Here is a 17,786-nt window from a genome sequence, read left to right on the forward strand (position 1 = left end):
TGTTCCTTCGTCCGATGAATCTCTCACAGCCGAGCAGCTTTTATCCGCCACACTACTTGCTAGATGAAGATTCTGAGGGCATGACAAAATTGCTTGATGGCTCGTTTCATCATAAGGCGAAGTCGTCTTGGCTGCCCGAGAATTGACCGCTCGAGACTTGCGGTTGCAAGGAAGTGAATTCAAGCCAATCAGCCGACTGCCGGACTTTGCAAAGCTGGAAACCCACACAATCTTAACCCGCATCTGCATCTTCAGCCTCACGTTGTCGCGTACTTTTTCCCATCACAAACCATCGCGAAGCAAACTCCACTCGCCCACCGCGGCTCACCGCACAGTTTTGCAAGCACTATCAACAATGATGGACAAGCCTATACCAGCGTTTTATTGTTGTTATTTGCTGCGGTCAAGCGTGAGCCACGCTTCTCTGTATGTGGGTTCCACACCAAACCCCGCCAGGAGACTGAACCAACACAATGGCAAGACGAAAGGCGGTGCGGCTCGCACTTCAAGGAAAGCGGGAGCATTGAGGCCATGGGAGATGACTTGTCTAGTTACCGGCTTTCCTTCAAAAATAGCCGCATTGCAATTCGAGTACGTGTTTTCAGTTCTTCGTTTTCATATTTTTATTACTTCGCCTTGCTATACTGTTTCATTCGCCGCTTCTCACCCTTCCTACCTCAGTGTCCCCTCACCATGAACACCCGTTGTTTACCATGAGCTCGTAGAAATCAGTGCTTCACGTGACTCAAACGCTTATTTTAGAGATGGGGTTGAGATTCTACGTTCAATTACGCGGGATCAATGCTAAGTTACATATCAGATGGGCATGGCAGAATGCCCACATTACGCGCCACATCTCTACGAAAGAGCGTGACCCCAAAGCCAGTACCTCCGACAACACTCCACCGCAGTCGAGAAAAGCAAGACCACGGCCGTCCTTGAAAAATTATTTACCCAACCTACATCTTCTCCTTTGCGCAAAGAGCTTCGAGCGCTGGCCGCTAAAGGTGAAGTTCTTCGCTCCCGATGTCTGGAAAAGATGGAATACCGATGTGGACAGTAAAGTTAGGGAAGGCATAACAATCGAGCTGGTTAAGCCTGAGGCTCTAGATGTTGTTAGTCTTAACTACGAATGCACGGGACCAGTCGTTGCCAGAACTACCAAGAAAGATTCTTCCAGTTCCACAGCGTCTGTTGTCCGAACGGGAATACATGCGATCGACGTTGGGTATAATAGTATGAAGCCGCACTTGGAAAAGAGCAGAGCAGTCTTCGATAATGGTGCCTCGGCGTTATGTGGCATTTGCGAGAAATACATTCGGCCCAGCACAGCACTATTACTAGTCTGTCCGATTAATATCTGTCAATCAACTTTTCATCTTACATGTCTTTCCCATAAATTTCTTGCAGATGGAGGAGATGGTGATGCAGTAATACCGCTGGAAGGAAAATGCCCTGGTTGCCGTACCAAGCTAGAATGGTCTACATTGACCAAAGAGCTGAGCCTGAGAATTCGTGGCCACAAGGAAGTTGCTGCATTGTTCAAGGAAAGAAGGCCCAAAAAGGAGAAACAGGCTAACACAGGTGAAGCCACCGCCTCCCACGCCTCCCATATCAACATGACTGAAGAAGGCCATGACACGGGATTTGATGACGACGATATAGACGACTTACGATCAATTGGAGTGCCGCCAGGGCTGTTAGAGACCGGAACCTTTAATGATAACGATAATGATGATGATGGCTGGGTGTTTTACGAGGATGACGGAAATGATGATATCACCCCATCACCACCTAATAATGGCCAATTATTTGCATCAAAATCGCATAACTGGAAGCACAAGACGAATAGCTCAAGATTGGAAATTGTTATCGAGGATAGCGAAGATGATGATATTGAGATCTTGGGCTAGGGGCATTAAGAGTGGAAGGTAGGTTTAGCTTAGTTACTGGTTTTATTTTTGGACATAGTAATTTCCATGAGTGGACGCCTACCAGGGCTGGACGAAACCAAGAGGCAAGTTTTCTGCATCCACCCTCTCAATCGCTTTCATGGCAACTTGAAGCACGTCGCGCTGAACCTCATCGAGCGAACCGCCAGCATCAATCTTGGCAAAGTCGTCCTTCTCCGAAGACGACCGCAACTGACCAAAGAGCTGCCGGACATGGTCTTGCATTTGCTGATTCTCGTATTTTTCGCCACCAAATCCTCCCCGTTTGGCGGCATCTGCGGGAGAGATATCAAGAAAGATACATATGTCTGGACGTGGTAGGCCTTCTTCGGGATGCCGGGCCCAATTAAGGTCAAGGGTAGGGTTGTTCTTCGCAGCAGAATAGACGCAACCAGAGTAGTAGTAGCGGTCGATGATCACAGTGATGCCAGTCTCGATGTCAGCTTGTATAGAAGGCCTACAAAGTGTCAGATGCGATAGCAGATAGAAATTTTATCGAGGAAGCTTACACTGCTTCCCATCGGTTGGCTGAAAAGAGTAGATGGATGACGTGATCCTCCTGTTCACTTTGGCCTTTCAGGTAGTTGTTGATCATTTGTCCGATGGGTGTGCTCCTGTCTGTACGTAACTTTCATTAGCCTTCAAACCAGCCAGCCGAGTAGCGAGTTATGAACCAAATTCCCCCTCATATACCTATGCCTCTCACTGGCCAATAAGAGATACGTCGTGAGCTACATGCGGGTGTCACTCCAAACTCTTACGGGGTCCCTGCTAAGCCTTCTGCTTCGAACCCATAATGTTTCACCCTAGGATTCCCTCTCTACCAGACCTTCATCTTACAGCTCAGCCACTTTTATATTAGAATCATGTCACTCAGCCTGCCATGCGCACCGCCGCCCTCCCGCTACCCATGCTCTCCAAACTTTTATCTTACAATTAAATTCACATTGTTCAATACCCTCTCTATCTTTGAACATCATGGAACCAATAAGCAAACATGCTCACCTGGAAATTTTAGATGCCGAACCTGATGGCCTTCATTCCGTAAGCTTTCCACAAGCCGTTCGCACTGCGTCGACTTTCCAGCTCGGTCCAGGCCTTCAAATACTATTAGTTTACCTCGCATTGCGATTCAGGAATACGGGGAACGCGTAGTGGCGTGACGTTCCAGGCATGCGTCTGGATTTTTTTTTTTCGGCGTGGAATTTAAGAAGCTGCAAAAGCCGTAAAAGCCGCGATATTGTGCAGTTCCCAGCAACTTGCAGCTTTCGTAGTTTTTACGCGAGCAATTTATATATTTCGCAGGTTTTATAACTTCCGCACTTACCCCTTACCCACTGGCGTCCACGCAGTAAGTGGTTCGTGCAGAACACCAGAATCCAAACAATGCGTGCGCCTATGTAACGTCTATCCCTGAGGGGCGAAAAACCCCCGCGCCGAGAAATATAAGGGGTACTTTGACTTTAAGCAACTCAAAACCTGTGCACACGCTGATATCTACTATAATGTTACATAGGTCCTGTACTATCCCTTAACCCGCTGAGGTGCAATGCCAAGCTGCACCGTGCACCAACACCGAGAACAAGATGGGGCCGTTCCGTGTGTAGGATTCCGTTCTGCACGACAGGGCCCTGTTGGGAGGAACACCTGGCAAAGCTCCTCTAAGGACTAGCCTATAAATATATATATGCATAGAAACCACGGATTTGAATAACCTTATGTCGCTGCAGTTCTTATCACAGTGGCCAAGAATCAGGCCTCTAATTATCGATAACTGAGAGCCAGAATCAGCGGGTTAAGGGATAGCTACTCCTAGACATCTAGGACCGCTTTAATCTAAAAATTACGATGCGTATTATCGCCTTTATGCCTAATTTACAAAGAGCCTCCTTTTATCCTATAATAGTATTCCTTTACTACAGCACTACTATTAAGCTTTTACTACTTACGATACTTATAAAAGGGTCTTATCTAAGCCTTAAAACTTTATTATAATGCTAGGATGTTATTATCAGCCTTGTGTCTACTGTAGCAAGCAAATTTATGTAAGGTCGCCACGCCGATCGGTACCTCCAACTGAAGCGATCACCTATCCCGGCTAGTGCGAAAGAGCCCCGCACGCTTTATATAATCATTACAATGTAATATACTTTGGGTAATCAAGTAAGCCCAGCCTTTGGCTGTGTAGAACCTTTCCCTCTCCTGCTTACGCTCGGAATATATAAAAATCCGACTCTAGAACGTCTCCAAAGTGGCATCTGCCTTATTTCATCCTATATAGCCTGCGCAACTCCTAGCGTAAGATCACCCCTCGAACCACGTTACAGCCGATTGCAAAATCAGCTTCTACCTAAATGCACTCTCTGAATTTTACCCCGCATGGAAAGTCATGGCGCGCAAATTCATGTAAGGTCGCCACGCAGGGTTAGTACCTCCGATTAAAGCAATTACCAATCCCGGCTAGTGCAAAACGACCCCGCACGTATCACATATTCAATACGGTATAATTTGTGTCAATCAGGTAAGCCTAGCATGTGGCTGTCAGGCTTGTGGCTGTGCGGAGTCCTCCTCGACCCTGGTCGTGACAGCGAGATTGATTAATTTGCATATGAAACCCACCCACTAAGGGTTCGTTCGGTTACAAATTACCTCCGTTACAGAATCTGTTCGATCTGTGCATATTTTAGCGTCGCCCATTTTATAATTAGTGGCGTCTACTACCGTATACCCTTCCTGTCATCTCCGGTGATTAGCGCAGCCACGTCTGCACGGCCTTACTTTTCCTTAAACAGCAAAAATACCAAAATTTCTCCTACAGGGTATCCGACCTCCGGTGTCCCCCCCCCCTGGTGTGCGCGCGCAACACACACAGCAATTTCGGTAATCACTAGTCAAGTGCACCATCTAGCACAGATACTGTGCGAGCTGTGCACCCACAAGAGGGGTAAAGCCTTGAATTTTTAAGCTTAATCACAAGAGTTAAACTTGAAATTCTCTAGTGCGTACGAAGCGAAATTGCTGTGTGTTGCGCGCGCACACATAGGGGGGGGGACACCGGAGGTCGGATACCCTGTACAAAAAGGCTGTGCAGACGTGGCTGCGCTAACCACCGGAGATGACAGGAGGGTGTAGTTCAGTTGAATCTGTAATTGAGTCGATCGTTCGGTGAGCCTCCAGATGAGGCTCCAGATTTGGCTTCGCATAATGCGTGATTGATTTTGGTGAGCGATTCGAGTGACCCTTTCTGCCACTAGGCCTCTATCGCGACTCCATCGCGATCACGAAGTGTCGATCGGTAGTCCGTGCACCGATTGTAAGAAAAGAATGAGGACTCTTGTGTCGATTAAACTACGAAGAAAAGAGACTATTTATACACGAGGAAGGGGGTGTAACTAAAACAGGGGATAGTAGTACAACCGGAATAGGAACAAGGATAGGGTAATAGGCTAAATCCAACCTGAATTGACACGAAGGTTAAGATAATAACATCATATAAGGCTTGCAAATGCGACAGCAGTATTGCGGTTGGGGTGTGTGGAGTTGCCACATTATAAGAAGTTGTCACTTAGGCGCATATGCGAGAGCTCAGATTGAAACAGAATATGTAACGGGAGCTCGAAGCTACATATTGAAACGGAGCCAAGATCCTCATTTCAACTGCTGTATACGGTATAGCTTGCAAATTTGACGCGCTTACCGATATGGAGGAGCTCCATATTTAAACGGCGTCAGATCTACCGGACAACACCCTCATTTTCACATTTGAGCTCCGGTTCCGTTACGATATGGAGCCTCCATATTGGTGCAACCGAACGACCCCTAAGATAAACGATAGGGCAAAAGTTCCAAATTGCCCGAATTACATATATTACAAGGTATCCCTATCACAAATCCAAGATTCCGAGATCCTTTCCTTCCTTTCCTAAGCACCGCTAAAGACCAAAAGGCTTTGAATATTGATTCTGCCAAACCCACGTTGGCGCAACACTTCCCGGCCACGGTGAACCGGGAACTCGGCCACGACCATAACGCTGACATCCTCGGCGCCGATGCCAGCTTCATCTAATAGCTGTAGCACCGCACAAAGCGTCTCCCCCGTGGAAAGCACATCGTCCACCACCACCACTGACGCGCCCTTGGGGACCACATCCCGCTCCATCTCGATCCGCTTCTCTTTCGAATTGTTGGATGCCGAAGACGAGATATGCGACGAGGGCTTGATAACAGAAACGGTGGGTGGGGGGAGCTTGCCAGCTTCGCGGATTAGCACCAAGGGCACATCAACCCGCGAGGCCAACGCCGACGCATAGACAAAGCCGCCGACCTCGCAACACGCCACCGCATCGACTTTGGCCCAGTCACCGGTAAAGTGGGTTTGCAGCAGAGACGTGCACAGGGCCAGCCCACCCGGCTGCTGGGAGATGCCGAGCACGTGGCGGAACTTGATGCCCGGGCGTGGGAAGTCGGGTACCTGGCGCACCATATTGGCCAGTCGCTGCAGGTCCTCGTGGACGAAGGGAAGCAGGTAATGTTCGGCAAACATTTTTGCCGCCTCGTTTCCCGTCGTGTCATTGTCGAAGATGAGACTGGGGCGGTAGTCCAAGGCCGTCAAATTCGACCCGCTATTGTTGCTGCCCCTGTTGTCGTCGCCATCGCCGTCACCGCCGTGGCACCCTCGGCGAATCCGCCGCGTCTGTTCACTAGCTTGGACGTGAACCTCGAGTAGCCTGCTGTCTGGCACCAAATGCGACAAGGCTGCGACCGGTGCATTGTCTCTCATCCCGGTGATTAGCAGCACGTCCACATCTACGGCGCCGTACACCACATTCTCAAAATGCTCCTCTGGCAGCCGAGGTCGTTGCCGCACCTGTCCCTGGAAAAATGTCGTCAACGCTGGCCGGTGTTGCTCCTTGTAGGCACGGTCCCAAAGCAGACGGCTCAGGTCGGCACCGGTAGCCGCCGCGTATTCTCGCTTGGTCGCATCGCTAATGCTGACTGCACGCGCCATGAGGCATCTGATGAACACGGAGACCCAGACGTCGGCACAATAGTCCTTGCCGGCGCAGCTTTCGCCAGTGACAAGAATGATAAGCTTCATCGGCGTTTTCGGGAGCGGGCAGGCGTAAGCCAGCACACTACGCGGGTCCAAGCTGTGTTTGAGACGGGCTAGGCGCGGCCGGTTCGGTCCAAAAGCCTTGGCCGCCAGCGCGGCGTCTCTAGGGTCCGGCCCGAGGTCGGCGCCGTAAGCTCCGCTACTCAAGGACAACAAGTCCCCGGCGACGTTGTAAACCCACCGCACGGCAGATCGTGCGGCTTCGGTGCCATCTTGATCGCGGGGCCAGACACCGGTTATCACGCAGGCAAAGTCCCAGTCTCGACAGCCAAAAGCAGTGGCATCGGCCGCAACGTCGCCGACTGCTCCGCCACCTTGCAGCAGATGGAGATAGCAGAGTGGCGAGGGACGAGTCTCAACGGCCGCCACCAAGCGGTCTGCGACGTTCGCTTCTCCGATGCGTTTTAAGAATAAACATCGCTTGAACGAGGAGGTCTTGCCGCCACCGTGCCCGCCGTGCATCCCAGACACGTACATCTCGGTCTCGAACAAACTGACGCCGTCCACGGCCTTAAAACCGTCTTCCAGCCCCCAAATTGCACCTACGGGCGTGGGCGTGGGCGTGGGCGTGGGTGTTGCAAAGGTGAGCCTAGTCGTGGAAGACTCGAACATGGTCACGCCAAGATGCAGCTGGCCGGCGTCCCAGTACAGATACGCGTCTGCAGAACAGTTCCAGTGGAGCTTCCTAGCGACGAGTTTATCAAAGTCGCTGAGCCTGAGCCGCGCCTCGAGGTTGTCACTTAGCGGAACAACCCAGTTTCGAGTCAAGTAGGTCGGAGCCGCGTAAGACTTGAAAGTCACGCTGACCACGATGCCAAAGTTGGTCCCGGCGCCTTTTATCGCCCATAACAGATCGGGTTCGTTCTCCGGGCGAACGGCACCGGCCGGCCGGTGTTGGCTTGGTACGCAGCCGACGCAGAGGACCTGGCCAGAGTCGACGCTGACCACAACGGCACCGACAATGGCGTCGCACGCGAGCCCGTGCAACCTAGCCAGGTGCCCAATGCCGCCTTGTAGCCACAGCCCCGCACCTACGCTTGGGCGAGCCCCCAGGGGTACTGTCACGCCTGCCGCCATGGTCTTACGGACGATATCCCCCGTCTTGCAGCCGGCCTCGGCGACGACCAAGGAACCGGAATCGGAACCAGAATCTCCTCCATCCTCCCCCGCCGTGAGAATGTGTACTTGGTCAAAGGCGCCCATGTCGACCGAGACAACGTTGGGCCAGAGACAGTGGCCGCTGTGACCCCCGCCGACGACGGTCAGGCCGACCCCGTGCTTCAGAGCCCATCGAACGCACTGCTGGACGTGTCGGACCTCTGTCGGCCTAATAATTGAGGCGGGGTGGTGGAGGCGAGCCTCCCGGTTTTTAACCGTCTTGTCCCCCTTCACTAATGGCACCTGCGCCGTCAGCTCCAGCAACGTAGTCGCATGTTGGGTAAAGGCCGCCATGACGTTGGGCGAGCTGAACAAGAGATGGTCTGGGTGGGCTTCCTCGCGGCGGCCCAAGGCGCGGCACACCTTACGCCAATCGACTCGGATAGCCTTGTCCACGTCCATATCCTGCATAATAAACCCTGCGACGAAAGGAGCAAAACAGTCCAGTACTTCATCATCATTTGCCACGCTAACGACTCCAGTAGGGAAAGAAGCCGTTTGATGGCACACCAAGCCATCGAGGTGCAGGGGCCCGTCGCGATGGAAAACCGCCACTATTCCGCCTTGTGGCCGCTCAACAAGCATTTCCAGCGCCCGTTCGATGAACCTGTGTTTGGGCTTCATGCCGTACATGCTGTGGCAGAATAGGATGATGTCGTATTTTTCGTCGTTATCCCTCGTACCGGTACTGGTACCGCTTCCTATGTTGTCCTGCAGGACGAATGGAATTCGATGGATGTCGGGCGGGTTTTCCAGACAGGGCAGCGGGGACTCCGTCTCGGAGGTAGAGCAAAGCCATTCTTCCAACCTTGTAGCAAACAAGCCGTTAGGCTCGAATGCAGTGTATTTCCTGACCTTCCGTCTTAGACGGCCGGGAAGATATCCAAGTGGGCTCTTCGGGCCGGGTCCGATTTCTAGTGCCGAGATATGGATACGCGAGTTGAAGAGAGGGGCTAGTAGCTGAGATAGTTGAGGGATAATGAAGTCTTGGTACGTCATCCATCCTGAGCCCCGCACCAAGATATCGAAGCCGGCGCTGTACTGTGTGTCAGACAACGGCTGCTTCGGGGACGACGTCGTTGCCTTGGCTTTCTGCCTAAGGGCCTGCTTTAGGGAGTCGAGGGTAGCCATTTCAGTTCAGCATGNGTGTGTGAGTGCCTCGCACTAAGTGATGGCGACGATGGTTAATGTGGGCCTTATTGAGGTCATCAGCCGTACATTGAAGCGGATTGAAGATAATGATGAAACAGCGAAAAGAGGGGTTAACTGCGAGAGATGAAACCTCTGCGCAACGGTGCTATACCCAATTGGGACGCGCTGTGTGCCGTATCATACGCCATAGAGATGCTTATTGCTTCGGTTAAACAAACGCACTCTATCCAAAGCTCTATGTAGATGGAACAGGGCAACATCAGCCCGGCATATGAATATAGGCGGGCCGACTATAATCCAGAGGGGATCCCGGCATAATGGGCGTGGCCATCTCCGATCCGCCAATACACGCGCAAGGGCCATCTACATTATCTAGGCCAGTTGTCCAGTAGGACACTACAGTATAGTACCGTGGTAGATGAGCTCTGCAGCAGCGGGATCGGGTTGGATATGAAAAGATGCCCTCTCATAGACCCAGTAAGAATCGACGTAGGCCCGACCTCACTCCCTATAGAACCCAGCAGCGCCACCAACAACGCACCGCCGAACCATCCAGCCGCACTCCTCCCGACGGCCGTCACCAATCGTACAACTGCCTCCCTCTAAATGCATCCGAAACTGAACCATTCGAGCCATATCCGGTTATAAGCACTCCTAGGCGGGGTGGTGAAGGCCTCTCACCTGTAAGAGGCGGGTCGTACGACGACGCGAGCGGGTAAGGAAGGTGGGGGAAGTTTTTATGCTCGTGGATATACGGCTGTGTTGTCAAAGTAACGCCGCGAGGTAGAGCGGACAGAAGTGGAAAGAACGTGAAGATGAGTGAAAGCGAGATAGCTTGGCCGAGCAGACCTTCCACGAATCGACGACTGCTCAGCCGACACGACACAAATCGATAACCGAGATGGTGAATGTCATGACCGGGCGCCTGTTGAAGGCTATGCATTTAATCTAAACAAAACGACCATAACCGCCTACCTGAGTGGATGAACACCGCTACCAACGCCGTTCCAATAGCCACTAAACTACAGAGTTGTCAACAATCAATTAAGTAGGGCTCGCAAGGTGAAGATTGAATTGATTAATTACCTATTCAGGCTAGAGTTTCCTACAAAGGTTTAGCCCCCACCCTATTGGGCTAGCGTCTGTTTTTAACAAGCAGATTGACTTAATTGTTGACCGTTTGCTAAACTAGCTCGTAGCTCATGATAGTACAAATGCGCAGTTTTACTTTCGGCTGATGAGGTTCAAAAATTCCTCCCTCGTTTTAGCGGTCGACCGCAAGCGGCCGAGCATGCAACTGGTGGTGGTGTTTGCTCCAGTCTTCTGCACCCCACGCATCACCATGCAGAGATGGCTGGACTCTACAACGACGGCGACACCTTGCGGCTGGAGTATTTCGGAGAGGGCAAGGGCGACCTGCTTTGTGAGCCGTTCCTGGACTTGAAGTCGCCGCGAGAACATTTCGACTATTCTAGCGATCTTGGAGAGGCCAATTACTCGGCGGTTGGGGATGTATCCGATGTGCATCTGGCGTTGTTAGCCTACAATAGACTAGGAATAGGGTCGCTAATCATACCTTCCCAGAGAATGGCACGAGGTGGTGCTCGCAAAGCGAAAAGAACTCAATGTCTTTCACGATTACCATCTCATCGTGGTCTTCGTGAAACACGGCGCCGTTCACGATAGCGCGCAGGTTCTCTTCGTAGCCCTTTGTGAAGAAGAGCATGGCCTTCGCATAGCGCTCTGGGGTATTAAGCAGGCCCTCTCGGTCGGGGTCCTCGCCCACGCATTCCAGGATCGTCCTTACGGCGCCCGACAGCTTGGCCAGGCGTTCTTCCTTTTCCTTCTCGGTCGCCTCCTTCCTCTGGAGTGTTCCTCGACCTTGGATCTGTTAGTTAGCCTGTAGTCTCACGCCAGCAGATCTACCTACTTGGCCAACTCAAGTCATCAAAGTCGATCGTGGGGTGCTGGGTGTAGGGGCTCTGTGCGCGGCTTGTAGCCAATGGTGTCCTCGTAGGACCACCCTCGTTATACCCTTCCACGTCAATCTCGCTGTCTACCATCTGATGTCTCTCACAGCCGCTGCTACCATCCATATTCGCGCTTGTGGATGATTTCGGAAAGTATCCGTTCGGCCCATCGAAGTTCACGACCTGGCGACCCCGATTTGAGTTCTGTATCTGCGCATACAAAGAGTCTCTCTCTTTCTTGTCGCGAGCCTCGGTGGATACGCTGAGAGGCGACGGCCCGTTCGTTAGATGGGAGGGTATTCCGGGCTTCGGTTTAAAGGGAAGCTTACTTTCAGTAAAGTTATATTGGATTTCTAGATATTGAGCGTTACTATTTGCGGAGTAATTTTAGCACGGGCCTTCGTAGGGTAATATTTAGGGAGTGTGGACGCTGATAGATGGTAAGACTTAAGTCAGCTGTGAGTCATCCTGTACACCGAGCGTTACTGCTTGTGGTATAGCGTGAGCAGCGCCTGTGCGGGGTAAAATTTAGAGTGTGTTTTAGTAGAAGCTGATTCTGCAATCGATTGTACTTATACTTCAACACTGTCCTATATTATCCGCGCCACTAGGGCCCTCTATGGCTTTGGCTTTGGTGCTTCGCTTATCCGAGCTACTTTAGCCTCTGGCTCTAGCGAACTCGCTTTAGGAGCGGGACTCTTGCGCTTATGACCGCGTTTTCCCTTACCTGTGGTAGCTTTCTCTTTTATAGCACGCTTTGCTTGTGCCTCGCTAAGGTCCTTATAGCTTATCACCTTCGCCTTCTCTAGGACTACTGACATGGTTAATCGGCGAACTGTGGCTTTATTATTTATTTTAAACAGAAGTCGATTTTAATCCTAAAGAAGGGCATATTCGGCAAAGGATATACGGCACTTGTGAATTTCTATACTTGCCTCTATAGACGCTGTTTGCTTATTATATTAAGTGTATAAGTATCCTATTTAATTAGATTATACAATGACGTAAGAGCCTCTGCTGTTACTGGCGTTATATGTGTTTATAGTACTTTGTCTTGCGGACAAGATCTTACTACCTTATTGGCTTTTGAAACGGTAAGTTTAGCTGGGGGCTTTGGTATATCTAAGTACTCTCTCTAGGTTAAACGGAAACAAGCCAGTTGCAGCCCACCCAGCTATAATGTTCCTCTTAGTTAACGCCCTTTCCCTCGCAAGCCTATATAAAGAGGTGAAATGCTCCTTGCCGACTATATCTACACCTCGATTCAGTCGTTTAACCTAGTCGCAATAAGCTGTCTTCAAGGGCGCGAAGACTCCGACGTCACAGGGATGGAGCTTGTGGGAGGTATAAGAGGGGAGACGACATAGGATAATGTTGTTTTCAAAGCAATACTCCAAGATCTTAAGCGTCTGGTATGTCCCAAAGCCGTCGCATATTAGAACCCGTGGTTTCTGGTTAGCCTATTCTTTGGTTTAGGGATCAAAAACACGCTTAAGCCACCCTAAGCTAATCTTAGAGTCATTGTATCCGTTCCTAGAATGCGCGTAATGCCATCTAGGGGTTAGGTGTATGGTCCAGTTGCTTCGGTAGGTTAAAGCTAGCCAGATTATAAGAGGTAGCAGCGACCTACCGTCAGCACTGATGCACTTAATAGCAGTTACTATTGTCCGCTTTACACCCGCGCCTCTATAGTCTTGTAGGTCATCCTTACCTATAAGCACTTTAACGGAGCCGAGAATGCTTAGCATGACTCCGGTCTCGTCCATGTTATAGACATTTTCTAGAATTGCCAGATCCTGTAGTACCTTTCCGATTACCTTAAACCACTGTGATCTTATCATGTATGTTATTCCCGTGACGTTTCCAGTCGATTGCCCTAACTCTTCTCGCTTTAAGTTCAGGATGGCGTTTCTTGAAGGCCCGAGGCCAGTTCTTGCCTGGAGGCTTAACTGGTTTATTCGTTGTGGACCACTGGTAACGTGGGTGACAGAGTTATGACGGCAATAGGGTTATGACGGTCGGCTACTACCGCCTTCCATCTACATCAGGAAGGCGGTAGTAGCCGACCGTCATAACCCTATTGCCGTCATAACTCTGTCACCCACGTTAGGCGACACTAAAGACTAGCGAAGGTATAAACTTAATTCGCATAGGTTGCCTAAGATTAGACATTAGTAACAAAAACTTAACGATGGCTTTCTCCTCCTCTAGGGTGAGGTATTGCCGGCTTTAGGCCTGTTCCTCTCTCGAGCGTCGTCCGTGATCACGATGGTAGAGGGTAGAGAGAGGAACATCGCCCCGTTCTGCTAGGGCAGCGTATGTCCTAGGTACATCTACAGGGAAGCCTTGCGCCAGCACCTGGCTGGCTCGGTCCATGTTAGCGACTGTGGTGACGGTAATTGGAAAGACACCTATGAGAGAGGCAGCTCTCCGCAATAATAAACGCGGAACGTTGGCTACTAAAAATAACTGACACGTGACCGTTAATGGAAGTTTCTAGAAGAGCGCCACACTTTAAGTTATCTTGGCATAGTATAGAATGGATAGGGACCCTCATATAAATTTAAGTGGGGACCCCTCGCTTACTACGAGATTACGTCATTTTCGTTCACCTTGCGTATCCTTTGTCATATTCGCTCTAGTTTAGACGACCTGATTTTGGCTGTTGTCGGACGGACAAGTCACTCATAAGAACTCTGTCGATTGAAGCTGGCTCTAGAAGCTCTCTATATACATGAGGTCGGGGCAAAGGACTGACGACGACACTGACGACGACACTGACGACGATTTGGAACTATTACTCAATCGCCACCAGGTCGATATTGCCACTCAGTCGGTAATAGGTAATAGAAACAGGGTGTGAGTCATAAGGTACTTGACAGTGACCTCAACGTTCGACAGCTGTGATCTTCTTCACCGTCACCTACGGGTAAGTATAAGGGGGAACGTATCATTGCTGCTATTAAAATCAAGCAGATCTCATTACGGTTATTTACTACTACGTAAGAGATATCAAACCTCTCAGAAAATTTAGGGTACACAAACAACACTGTTGCAACAACATTGAGACTAGCTGGGCAATACAGACTTCCCACCATGTCAAGGAAGCTCGTCCAAACCAACCAACTGCCCACATAAAGAATTATTCCCAGACCGAAGAAATTGAAAAACCACCCTTTGAAATTGGAAATATGCACCTCGCGCTGTGGAATGGGGTCCTTCTTCCGCAACTTCCGAATCGGGTTTCGCAGTAACCTCCAGAGGTCTTGAGCTGGATATTTGAACGCACGTAGCGGAGCGCACTTTGCCAGTACACTGAAACCCAGCGACATTGCGATAATCACGCCAGGGATCAGCATAATGATGCCGCCGGCCTGGTAGAAGTGGTATTCCGAGGGTTTCGCAGGGTTGGTTGATTTATTCGGAAAAAAGGCGGCGAAAATGGCGAGGACAATTGCCGGCACGGAGAAGAGAAGGTCTGCGACCATTTCGTTGATTGCAGTCTCCATCCATGATGCGTGGATGAAGCCTAATAAAGCGATGATAGGTGCAACACGCGGCCTCACTGTCCAGATCAGGACCTGTTGGAGCCAGTTCACGGTATATCCTTGCTCTTGCAGTATAACGCCGATTATGAATGGGATAGAAATATGTACTCCTATCGAGACGAACAGGCTTAAGAAGCTAAGCTTAATCTCTGTATGCTCAAACTTCTGCTTCCTACCAATGAGGTGTCTCAGAACTGTGGTATTACTCAACGTGGCGGATATAAGGGCGATAAGGTTCGAGACTGCCAGGTAGGTAAGCACTTTTTTAGCACGAGGACATTCGCTCGTGCCACTGTAGATGAGAAACTCTTTGGGTAGCCACGTGGCCTTCTCAGCATTTTGTACAACGCAGTCCGTTACGTTTGCGTCGTTGATGTTGGTGCATCTGACATATTATTGCGCTCTGTGATTTCCGGTCAGCATGTGTCTAAAAAAGTCGCTCAAATGGCTAGCTGCCGGAGTTTTACGCTTCGTATTCACAAATTAGAAGGTTTAAGCTCTGTTAGTCACACCCACTGCCGCCGCTCAAGCAGCATTGACCTCGCCGTATCTCATTAGCATCATATATGCAAGCCGAAGAGAGAATCTAATCAAGTTAGAGTTTAGAGCTATAAAATACTTACTAGATTACTTACTTTCTGAGGCTGCGGATAGTCGCATGTTGCGTTTGCTGTTTCATTAGTAGGAAATACGGCTTTGGTTGGTATGGGATCCGAATTTGCGGCGTTTGTGGTCTGGGAGCATTTAAAGTACGAATTAAACCTATTGGATGAACGCCATTGTCAAACTCGCGGCCTGGAACCTGAAATAACGTGTTTACATACACGCTCCGAAAGCACTGCGCATAGCTTGTAGCCACATCGTTCCTGACTGATCGAGAAGCACTGTGTGGTTGACATGTTGCTAGATTTTGAATCTAAGACGAGCAATCGGCGTCAACTTGCTGTTATCCGAAAGTGATTAGTAACTTTCGGTCTTTTTTACTATTTTAGTGTTCACCACATACTTTCCATAAATCTTCAGGTACGAAATTTTGGTTGGAGCTCTGTTGTCCTTTGCAGAGAGCAACCAAAAAGACGTGTCACAGCAAGCCGGCAAAAGGGGTGCTTCTCGAGAGGCGCATTTTGAACAGACGAGACGTGAAAGGTAAGAAAAGGGGCTGTAAATTTCTGCCACCATAAGGATCTGGCTTCGAGTATAAGATAAGATATTAATTGAAAAGAACCTAGAAGGTGAAGGAACCTGCAAGCAAATCTGTCCCTCCTTCACCAAAGAAATTTGAGTTTTCGAAGACCGTTATCGTGCTTCATCAACTTTCAGCCTTTTCAGCCGGGCGGCTGTCTGGTCTCTCCATATTTTTTTATAATCAAAGCTATATACCGCCTGTTCCCACCTCCCTTCCTTCCTTCCTTCCCCCCTCCAAGCTTCCCTCCCCCTCTTCCTCTACTTTTCCCTCTACCTCTCCCTCCCCCTTTCTACTATTCCTCCCCCCTCTACCTTAATTTCTAAAAATTTACAGCTAATATGGTAATAGATAAAATTATATAATAATAATAATTCATTGCTTAACGTCTGATTTGGATCCCTATTGGGCCTACGCGGACTACTCCTTATTTACATATGGGGAGAAAACTCTATTTAAGAAAAATGAGAAAACCCCGTGATCCATCTCCCTGCCTTTTGGGACTCGCCTACTTAGCGCCTGCGAGTCGCCTATGGTGCTCTACTATCTTACTGTTTGACCTCCTTAGGAACCACTGCTGCCGTAATAAGCCTATAGACGCGCTAGTATTACAAACTATTACTTTACTACTGTAGAGTTACTAGGGGGCACCTGCTGCTCGCCCCCTTACCTTTTATTACCATTTCCCTTACAACCCGGAACTAATTTAGCACATTTTAACTAATAAGCCACTGGGTAACCGCCTTAAGGCCTTTTTATATTAAAAGTAGTATATTATAGTTCTCTATACTAGCTACTAAGAGTATTATTTCTTAATTAGTATGTAGGGGGTATAGCAGTATTACGTGTTTTAGTATCTGTCTTAGCTAGCTATATTTATATCTTAGGCTACCTACTAAGACACCCACCCAGTAAAGCCAATCTTTTAGTCCTATTATTTCTATTCTTAAGAGTGTTGCTATTATATTTTCTGCCTTTATTAGGCCTTCTTAGAGCCCTTAGGTATTTACCCCCTATAGCGTTAACTATATTATAGCTTAGGTTCGTCTTACCTAAATTAGCCTCTATACCTTTAACTCCTATTTACCTCTTTAGTGTTAGTCTAACCAGTATTATATTACGGTAGATGGTTTCCTAGCGTTCTTATATATTTTACTTTAGCTCCTTTCTCTATCTTACTGTTATTTTTACTAACCTCTTATACGTCTTCCTTCCTTCTCTATATAGGCCTAGGCCCTAAAGTAGCACTATTCTTCTTCTGCTTTCTTTACCTGTTTCTCTAATATCTCTTCCCTACTTTAGGGTTATTGGTTTATTCTCCTACGGGGCACCCTAGGGTCCCTCTATAGTTTACTTAGGTGTGTCTTAATATACTTTATAATATTAGAGTTGCGTTTATTTTACGTTCTTTATATTATAGTGGCTTTAATATATAACTATAGGGGGGGAATATTAGATTCCTTCTTAAGCAGTGCTGTAGCTATTTGCTTGTACCCGCCTATAATACTTTAAAGGTAGGCTGTCTAGACCTTTTAAAGTGGTTTAAGGAGTAATTTAAGGGGGCCCTTCTTAGTTTCTCTAATGGCCTAAATACTAGATTTATATATTATGGTTGGCCGGACAACTGCTATATATAATAGGCGTGACCTTTAGAAGTATGGACCCTATATAGAGTTAATAATCCTAGATAAAGCGATAAACTATGCTTAG

At 49.0% G+C, this 17,786-nt stretch overlaps 6 protein-coding genes across 6 annotated transcripts; 1 reads left to right on the forward strand and 5 right to left on the reverse strand.

Moving 5' to 3' along the window:
- Positions 1-358: 358 nt before the first annotated feature.
- On the forward strand, positions 359-1,913 carry K441DRAFT_548869 (uncharacterized protein; the record flags this gene model as incomplete). The annotated part of the gene is made up of 2 exons (XM_067642976.1): positions 359-591; positions 821-1,913. 2 exons carry the CDS (start codon positions 359-361, stop codon positions 1,911-1,913), a joined length of 1,326 nt encoding a protein of 441 aa, XP_067506715.1.
- Positions 1,791-3,178, reverse strand: K441DRAFT_655901 (thymidylate kinase). Its single transcript, XM_067647932.1, has 3 exons — positions 2,958-3,178; positions 2,462-2,570; positions 1,791-2,409 (listed from the first exon to the last, which is right to left on the reverse strand). The coding sequence occupies exons 1-3, from the start codon at positions 3,076-3,078 to the stop codon at positions 1,992-1,994; spliced, it is 648 nt and encodes a 215-aa protein (XP_067506716.1). The 5' UTR covers positions 3,079-3,178; the 3' UTR covers positions 1,791-1,991.
- A 2,696-nt stretch (positions 3,179-5,874) lies between these two features.
- On the reverse strand, positions 5,875-9,354 carry K441DRAFT_675284 (uncharacterized protein; the record flags this gene model as incomplete). Its single annotated transcript, XM_067650841.1, has 1 exon — positions 5,875-9,354. One exon carries the CDS (start codon positions 9,352-9,354, stop codon positions 5,875-5,877), a length of 3,480 nt encoding a protein of 1,159 aa, XP_067506717.1.
- Positions 9,355-9,845: 491 nt separating this feature from the next.
- On the reverse strand, positions 9,846-10,490 carry K441DRAFT_15659 (uncharacterized protein). Its single transcript, XM_067640228.1, has 2 exons — positions 10,462-10,490; positions 9,846-10,397 (listed from the first exon to the last, which is right to left on the reverse strand). The coding sequence occupies exon 2, from the start codon at positions 10,316-10,318 to the stop codon at positions 9,953-9,955; it is 366 nt and encodes a 121-aa protein (XP_067506718.1). The 5' UTR covers positions 10,319-10,397; positions 10,462-10,490; the 3' UTR covers positions 9,846-9,952.
- A 109-nt stretch (positions 10,491-10,599) lies between these two features.
- Positions 10,600-11,660, reverse strand: K441DRAFT_548979 (GTP cyclohydrolase I; the record flags this gene model as incomplete). Its single annotated transcript, XM_067642981.1, has 3 exons — positions 10,600-10,902; positions 10,952-11,256; positions 11,306-11,660. Coding segments are annotated over 3 exons (963 nt in total), but the record flags the coding sequence as incomplete, so codon positions are not given.
- Positions 11,661-14,055: 2,395 nt separating this feature from the next.
- On the reverse strand, positions 14,056-14,950 carry K441DRAFT_15735 (uncharacterized protein). The gene has a single exon (XM_067640231.1). It carries the CDS (start codon positions 14,852-14,854, stop codon positions 14,210-14,212), a length of 645 nt encoding a protein of 214 aa, XP_067506720.1. The 5' UTR covers positions 14,855-14,950; the 3' UTR covers positions 14,056-14,209.
- Positions 14,951-17,786: the final 2,836 nt, after the last annotated feature.

The sequence above is a fragment of the Cenococcum geophilum genome, assembly GCF_001692895.1.
Source record: "Cenococcum geophilum 1.58 unplaced genomic scaffold K441scaffold_10, whole genome shotgun sequence".
In the NCBI taxonomy this organism is placed as follows: Eukaryota; Fungi; Ascomycota; class Dothideomycetes; order Gloniales; family Gloniaceae; genus Cenococcum; species Cenococcum geophilum.